This window comes from Cetorhinus maximus, chromosome 12 (genome assembly GCF_964194155.1).
Source record: "Cetorhinus maximus chromosome 12, sCetMax3.hap1.1, whole genome shotgun sequence".
Taxonomy (NCBI): Eukaryota; Metazoa; Chordata; class Chondrichthyes; order Lamniformes; family Cetorhinidae; genus Cetorhinus; species Cetorhinus maximus.
In genome coordinates, this window is record NC_135890.1 from 75,014,406 (window position 1) to 75,023,254 (window position 8,849).

At 40.6% G+C, this 8,849-nt stretch overlaps 1 protein-coding gene across 1 annotated transcript; it reads right to left on the reverse strand.

The window, feature by feature from the left end:
• Positions 1 to 2,027: 2,027 nt before the first annotated feature.
• Positions 2,028 to 6,444, reverse strand: LOC144687099 (immunoglobulin lambda-1 light chain-like). The gene is made up of 3 exons (XM_078552857.1): positions 6,341 to 6,444; positions 5,873 to 6,202; positions 2,028 to 2,598 (listed from the first exon to the last, which is right to left on the reverse strand). Exons 1-3 carry the CDS (start codon positions 6,387 to 6,389, stop codon positions 2,276 to 2,278), a joined length of 702 nt encoding a protein of 233 aa, XP_078408983.1. The 5' UTR covers positions 6,390 to 6,444; the 3' UTR covers positions 2,028 to 2,275.
• Between the last annotated feature and the right edge of the window lie 2,405 nt (positions 6,445 to 8,849).

The following is an 8,849-nucleotide window of genomic DNA, read 5'->3' on the forward strand; positions in this document are numbered from 1 at the left end:
ATTCTCCCACAAGAGAAAACATCCTCTCCACATCCACCTTGTCAAGACCCTTCAGGATCTTAATGGCTTCAATCAAGTCGTCTTTACTCTTCTAAACTGCAGTGGATACAAGCCTAACCTGTCCAACCTTTTCTCATAAGACAACCCGCCCATTTCTGGTAGTGGAAGTAAACCTTCTCTGAATTGCTTCTGACACATTTACATGTTTCCTTAAATAAGGAGACCAGTACTGTACACAGTACTCCAGATGTGGTCTCACCAATGTCCTGTACAACTGGAGCGTAACCTCCGTACTTTTGCAATCAATTCCCCTCACAATAAATAACATTTTATTAGCTTTCCTAATTACCTGCTGTACCTGCATACTAGTCTTTTTTGATTCATGCACTAGGTCACTGATTCCCAGAGCTCAGCAATCTCTCACCATTTAGATAAGACGCTTTTTTCATTCTTCCTGTGAAAATGGACAATTTTACATTTGCCCACATTATACTCCATTTGCCAGGTCGTTGCCCACTCACTTAACCTATTTATTTCCCTTTGTAGCCTCCTTATGTCCTCTTCACAATTCACTTTCCTACCCATCTTTGTGTCGTCAGCAAATTTAGCAACCATCCCTTCAGTTCCTTCATCCGAATCATTTATATAAATTGTAAAAAGCTGGGGCCCCAGCACTGATCCCTGTGGCACACCACTCACTCATCACATCCTGCCAACCAGAAAAAGATCAATTTATGCCAACTCTCTGCTTCCTGTTAGCTAACCAATCTTCTATCCATGTCAATATCTTACCCACTATACCATGGGCTTCTATTTTCCACAATAACCTTTGATGTGGCGCCTTATCAAATGCCTTCTGGAAACCTAAGTGCAGTTCATCCACCGGTTCCCCTTTATCAACAGCACACGTGACTCCTTCAAATAACTCCAATAAATTGGTTAAACATGGTTTACCTTTCACAAAGCCATGTTAACTTTGCCCGATTGCCCTGAATTTTTCCTAGTGCCCTGCTATAATATCTTTAATAATAGCTTCTAACATTTTCCCTATGACAGATGTTAGGCTAACTGGCCTGTAGTTTCCTACTTTCTGTCTCCCTCTCTTTTTGAATAAAGGAGTTACATTTGCTATTTTCCAATCTAATGGTACATTCCCTGAATCTAGGGAATTTTGGAAAATTAAAACCGATGCATCAACTATCTCACTAGCCACTTCTTCCAAGGCCTTAGGGTGGAGTCCATCCGGACCTGAGGATTTTTCAGCCCGCAGCCCAAACAATTTGTTCAATACTACTCCCCTGGTGATTTTAATTTTTCCGAGTGCCTCCCTCCCTTCCATTTCTTGATTTACAGCTGTCTGTTCGGGTGACCTAGTATGGCGCTGTTTAATACCGTATCTTCAAAGAAGACGGCTACACTTGTGGGGAATACTGCGTCCATAAACATGGTGGTCCAATAAATCTAATAAAGAATTCAGCAAACAACTTCTCTGTCCAGTGAGCGGTTAGAAATGTTGAACTTGTTACCAAATGGAATTGCCCAGCTCGGCGGAATTACTTGCTTCTGTGCTGTAAATTCAGTGTAATTCCAAGAGTTAAATTTTGTTTTGAAATAAATAAATTAAATTTCACCCATTGGGTGGTAGGTGCCTGGAATCGCTGCCTGTATTGGTGGTTGAGGCAGGAACCCTCAAATCATTTAAAAGGTACCTGGGTCTGCATCTGAAGTGCTGCAAGGCTACGGGTGCTGGAAGGTGGGATGAGAATGGACGGCTAGTTTTTTGAGCCAGCGCAGACACGATGGGCTGAATGACCGCTTTCTGTACCGTAACCTGTCTATGGTTCGATGGTTTCTATGTTATTTATTTCCCGATATGTTAAATAGTTAACTATCGTGCGTTTATCACTGTTCTGACTGATTTCACTGCGTCCATGGAATCTGTAGATTGTCACAAAGAATAAAATCTCACTAGTTAGCAAGCTTATAAAGTTGCTATGGATTGGTGCAGATGAACTCGATAGAAAAGATTTACTGCACCTGATATAATACAGGAATAAATTTATTACACTGCGGTATTTGTAATGTTACATTGAAACTCAGTTCATGGTGAACACGCGGTAAGATTGAGTCCTTGGGATCCAAAGTGAACATCTGCTGTGATTTGAAATGTTCCTCTTAAAATCAAACATGTAACATCTAAGGACGGACTTTACTTTTTAAAAGCATTTTAACTAACAGTATCAGTAACTAACAATCAATGCAAATGAATCTTGAATCAGATACAACTGGATCTCGCAATGCTTGTTTGAAGAGGGGTGGCCTGAGTCTCGTGTTTAACCTGACAGGAGTAAAGCTCGTGTGAGTTCCAGTCTGAGGCTGACAGAGTCAGATAACTGCTCACACTGAAAGTGTTGTCCCTCTCCTGCTGGATCCGACTGGTCTCAACCCCATTCCCTCGGACACTGCCATCTACAGTCCATTCAATCTCCACAGCTCCCGGGATAAAACCGCTCACTAAACACACCAGGGTCGCCGTGTTCTTCGCTGTGATTTGATCCGATGAAGGTGGGAGGACGGAGACCGAGGGAGGCTGTGGATCTGGAAAGTAGAAACAAGTGTAGGAGTGAGCGTAGGATCACTTATCGTCAGATGAGTTGAAAGTCCGGGTCTTGCCCTTTTGCTTTTTTAACATTCAGTTGTTGTAAAAACGGTTTGGCAATAATTTACAACGGAGGCTGAACAGTGTTATTAAACACGTATAGGACTCGTATTTCCCAAAAATTAAAAATATAAATTGAGAAAATAGCTGTAAGGAACTAATTAAAAGTAAAATATTTTCTTTGCAGGTATATTACACAGGCAATCATTTTCACGTTTAATGGTGTTTAATTCAAATAACGATACTTTGAACAATGTCCAAAACAAGCCGTGAAAGGTAAGCGCTGTGAAATCAATGCTCCCACTGTGGTATTTCTCAGGACCGGCTATCATTTCGAGGCGCAATAAAGTAATAAATAATCAGCTCTACAGATTCTATCAAGTGTATTTTCTAATTGATCCATTAGTAACATTCCGAGAGGGCACATCCGATCTCCTCTAATTTCGTTAGCAGTTTAGTCAATTTAAACGGTTTCCCTAGAGCACCCGCCAAGCTTCCACAATTAGGTCAGAAACTACCCTTCGATATCAAGAGTCGTTAAATGCGGATTAAAGCTATTAACACATTGCAGATGTTGAATTTGATGAGACTCAATTAGTCACAACAACAAAAGAAGAATCGCCTGATTCAAGATATTACCAAATTCATAATGAATCTAAGCTGGGTCCTATCATAGGTTTATACACATATTAGAACACACAACGAGGCCATTTGGCTTGTATAAATGTTAGCTCTTCTCCATCGTCTGCATCAATGTATTATAGTCTATTTAGCACTGATTTACCATTAGTTATGGAATTATATATAACAAAGGAACAAATAATGTATGGTGATTTGGGCGAAGATCCTTCGGGAAGAGAATTGTGTATTCGGATCGTGATATTAAGTGGTATAAAGAGACAAGCGTCCTTCTTTCAGAGCTCATGTCTTCATTCTTTGACATCGGTTGCATTTTAGAATTAGTATTATAGGAAGATCATGATATTATTCCCAAAAATATGACCCTGTTTAATTAATTACCGGCCTGGAACCGCTGCTTTTGTGAGCAATTTTCGCAACATTCTTTGGTTCAAGTTGTAAATCATTAACAGATATTTTATGGCCTGAATTATTATTGTCTTGGTCGGACCGCTTGAATCGCCCTAGTTACAAGTTCTTTGTCCTGACTGAATTTGACTAAGCCGCAAGAACTTGAAAACGCTACCCGAACAAGATTTCATGCTCAGGATGTGGTGATCAGACCTTCTCCAGTGTCAGTCTTTAAAGCAGTTTCCTACAAAGTTAAGTAGCCCTGTGGTAAACTATTTACTTAAATTATGATTTATCCAAAAACAACTACGATAATAATTCGCGTCATATCATAAATTAACCATCCTATGATACAAATTCTAAAATAGAACCGATGTCAAAGAATGAAGCCAAACTGCCACAACCATGAGCTCTAAAAGAAGGGCGCTTGTCTCTTTATATCGCTACCTGCACCAACATGGATTACATCCTCTAGGAGCCGACGATCAAGCATTGAAATAATAGCAAAATAGATTTAGCATAATTTAAAGCACACAAAAGCCGAATCATATACTCTTTGAATGGTACAAAGAGATGAGTATCTTCTGTCCTGTGGAAGAAGTTACTTTTGTACTATAATATCACATTTACTCATGGTCACCACCAACAGGAACGATAATTTTCGCAGCCTCAGTCTTCAAGGCAAACTGCCAACGCGATCCAGTTGACACCATGTACGACGTTGGTTAAAATAGCACCATCACCAATATCTGCTTGCCAAAATGCAAGGAACAATTTGTTCGAAACCCAGAAGCTTGATTACGAATCCTGCAACTTGATGGGCCCCCATTGCATTATAACACAGACGCTAAAATTACAATAACTTTATGGAAGTGACACACATATAATGCAACGGGGGCCCATCAAGTTGCAGGGTTCGTAAACAATGCGAGAACAAGTTGCTCAGTACTGAGGCACTGCAAAGAGCAGAAATGCTTGGAATTGCTGCACTCATCATCAGAGCTCAGTACAGATGGACTGGGCATGTATGACTGATGATAAAATCCCTAAGGTGCTCAAGTGTGCACGACTTGGACACCGCCTGTGAGGTAGGCTGAAATTAAGGGTCAAAGACTCTTTGAAGTCCAATCTCAGAAAATGTGACATGTCCACCACAGACTGGGAGAAAATGTACAAGAAAGAACTACCCGGTGAGCAATGATCTCATGTAGCGGCATTGCTTCCTTCCAACAGGAAAGAATACAGGCAGCCAAGGAGAAATGGCAAGCTAGAAAAGACCAGGTAGAGAGCAAAATCAGATTCGCCCCTGCCCGCAATGTGGAAAGCCATGGGCTCCACAGACGCGTTTGGAACATACAATTGGATGGCTCTACGCACACAAGAAACAGCCATTTTCGATTATGAAGGGAAACCGGCCACGACGGCACAATCGATATAATTACTGGTTAGTAATGCTGCAAGTGTATCATTACTACAAAAATCGTGGGTTAATGTGAATTAAAGGGCTGCGAATCTTGTACTGTACTGGACGCCTATGCTTAATTTAGAGACTGACAATAGTTGCAGCTTATTTTACTTCCACGGATGAGCGACACTCTGTCGGAGTAAATTGCCCCCCATTTGCAGAACCGGTTCGATTTTCGTCCCATTGATTCTTTTGGGATTTTGCACTTTATATTTGAAACCCTGTCTAACGATTGTCAGTATTGGAGGTATCGACGCTGGAGTAAGCCAATCCAAACCAACAGCCTGACACGCTTCTCTTTGCGATTGGATTGTTCTTTAATGTTGGCTGATGCTGATTAGCACGCTCTTTGCTATTGCGTTTTAAGTAAACCTACCCAAAGTTCCAAACAGCATCGGTTTCACAAGTTTTCAGTTTTCAGTACTGAAGAAGAGTCACACGGACTCGAAATGTTAACTCTGTTTTCCTCTCCACAGATGCTGCTGAGTTTTTCCAGCATTTTCTGTTTTTGTTTCAGATTTCCAGCACCCGCAGTATTTTTGCTTTTACATTAGCATCGCTTTCAAGTTCCCTTTCGTCTAAATAATTCGGCGAACATTTTGGAATTAGAACGGAATGGACATATTTGAACAAAAAAGCTTTTACGCCTGACATTGAAAAAAGAATAGAAACCGGATAATTGAAAATCACATAATATATATTGCAAATAATTTACTTACTGCGCAGATTCAGTTTGGTTCCTTTACCAAAGGTCTTAGCTGTAAAACAGTAATAATCAGCGGCATCCTCAGCTTGTACTTTTGTGATGGTTAGATGCATCTTGTTGCTCGATGAGTCCACAGACCCCATGAATCGATCGGGGATGCCCGAAGCTTTACCGCTGTACTCACTCCAAATAAGCACGGGGGCACTGCGGGGTTTCTGCCAGTACCAGCTCGTGTAGGAGCTGCTAATGCTGCCTCCGGACATGGTACAGGTGATCTTGACATTTTCTCCCGGGGAGGTTGAGATGGATGTTGGCTGTGTCAGGACAACATCCGCGATAGTACCTGGAAAATTAACAAGGGTTTTTATTCACGCACACTCGTTGCAACTGCGAGAACCGATTACAATTCGGAATCATCTCACCCAAGTAAGCAATAAGAAAGTGCAACATTGGAAGCAGTGTTGACTAGTCGTGTACTTACTGCGGAGCCACAGCACCAGCACAGCGAGAACTCCAACCCACGCAGTCATTGTGCAAATCTCGCCGAAGATCAGAAATAAAATGGTTCCTGACTGCCAGCTGCCTTGGCTCTTCTGAACCTCACTTTAAGAAGTGTCGGGACATTACAATCAACATTTATGCAAATATACTCCACGTCACACCCGAATGTTGGCTTCGTCAGCAATGCCAAGCCCAGCCAATTTTCCAATCTGGGAAAGTAAGACATTAGAAGACTGAAATAGGACATCAGAATAGAAGAAAAGGAGCTAAATAAACGCTGAGCTAAATCAGCCATTAGTTGTTAGGTGAATGAAACAGAAAATGTTGTAAATACTATTCTGACGAAAGTTCATTGACCTGAAATGTTAACTCTGTTTCTCTTTCCACTTATACTGCCTGACCTGCTGAGTAGGTCCTGCATTTTCTACGTTGATCTCAGATTTCCAGCACCCGCAGCATTTTGTTTTTGTATTAGTAGATGACGCTCATTTCAATGCTTCATTGGCCTCAGGGTTGTAAGGAAGAAAAAGGTTGAGGGAAATAATGAGTTCTACAGTTCCAAGATCAGTACAAAAATGAACTGAAATAGGGGACTATAGAATAGATTTTCATTTTTAACACAACGTGGGTTCATGGGCGCAGATGGTGGGTTGTGTTCAGCAAGTAGGAGAAACAAGGTTGGAAATTCCCGAGAAGCATTTCTATCCCTATTAATACGACAACGCTTTCTAAGGGCCGAGAAAGAGAGAGCGAGGTTAGGAACAGGATTAGGCCATTCCGCCCCTCTAATTACGCTCTTCAAATCGAACATCTGTATCTCAATTCGGCCTCGTTAGGTGGATGTGAGTCCTGAGTGAAAGAGCATACTGCAGGCTTTATGTTGTATTCGGTCGAGGAGTAAGAATGAGGGACCCGAATTGCTTCTTGATATTTAAAATGGCATAGAATTTCACTGCGATTGTGGAACGTTGCTATGCATTTTGAGGGTCACAGGGAGTGTTTATTCTAAATCTAATGAATTTATATATTTTCTGCGAGGCGTTGACATTGACACCGCTAAATGAGAAATCAGGATTCTTCCCAGGTGACACCACTAAATTAAAAATGAAACAACTTGTATGCTTTGTTGATGATGTTTATTGAATCCCAGAGACCTGTAGGAAAGTTACTTGAACAGTATTGCGGGAAATATGGCGGCAGATTTCGCATTTATTACATGTGTAATGAAATCGCGATCCTGTTCTTCTTGTGCTACACGCACCGTGCCGAGAGGAAACCTCTCCTCCTCTCCCTTTGTTCAAAGCCTCTTCCCTTTCAGTGTTTCCCATTATTAACTCCCCAGTCTCATCCTCTAAGAGGTCAAAGTTTACTTTAGCTACTCTCTGCGTTTTTATATATTTGTAGAAACACTGACTGTCTGTTCTTGAATTTCTCGAAAGATTAGTCCCGTAATCTATTTTAACTTTTTTTAGTTGTCTTTGTTGGTTTCTGAAAACATTTCCTAATCTTCGCAACATTGTATACCTTTTCTTTCAATTTGATAAATCCTTACCTACGATATATTAGTCACCGACTGTCCGTCCTCAGTGTAGTGTTTTTTTTAAATGAAATAAATCTTTGTAAAGGATTATAAAATGTTTCCTTGCCATTGCTTATGTGCCATCTTACCCTTTTATCCACTTCAGCCAAGTCTGTTTTTATGGTTTCTGTTTTTATGCAGTTACTGCCTTTATTTAAGTTCAAGACACCAGTTTTACACCCATGTTTCTATCCCCAAATTGAATGTGAATTTCTATCGTGTGATGATCACTCTTCCATACATGCTCCTTTACTCCAAGATCATTAATTAATTAATTAGGTCTCATTACACATCACCAGCTCTAAAACAGCCTGCTCCTTCGTTCATTCCACAATGCATTGTTCTAAGAAACTGTTTTGAATACACTGTATGAACTTTTGCTTCAAGGTTACCCGTGTTTCGAGCCAATCTATATGTAGATTAAAGTCACCCATGGCTATTGCAGTAACTTTCTTAAAAGCTCCTGCTATCACTTGTTTTACCCGCCGTCCTAGAGTGTAGCCACTGTTAGGGGACCTATAGATAACTCCCAGTAGTGAATTATTTCCTTGCTATTTCTTATCTCCACCCAAACTGATTGTACATCTTGATCTTCCAAACCAAAATCATTTATTGTTATTGCCCTGATTTCAACATCAACAGAGCTATTCACCTCCTTTTTTTGTCTGTCCTTCCAAATGTCAAATCCGTCTGAATATTCAATTCCCAGCCTTGTACCTCGCAAAACAATCTCTGCGATTCCTATCAGACCATTCCATTTATTTGTGTGCGTGCCATCAATTCATGTATAATGTTACAAATCCTGCACACATTAAAGTAAAGAGCCTTTTATTTTGTTTTTAAAATCACTTTCTCTAATTTGACCTTATGTTTACATGCTCTGTCACTTCCTGTCAAATTCTGGTTACCA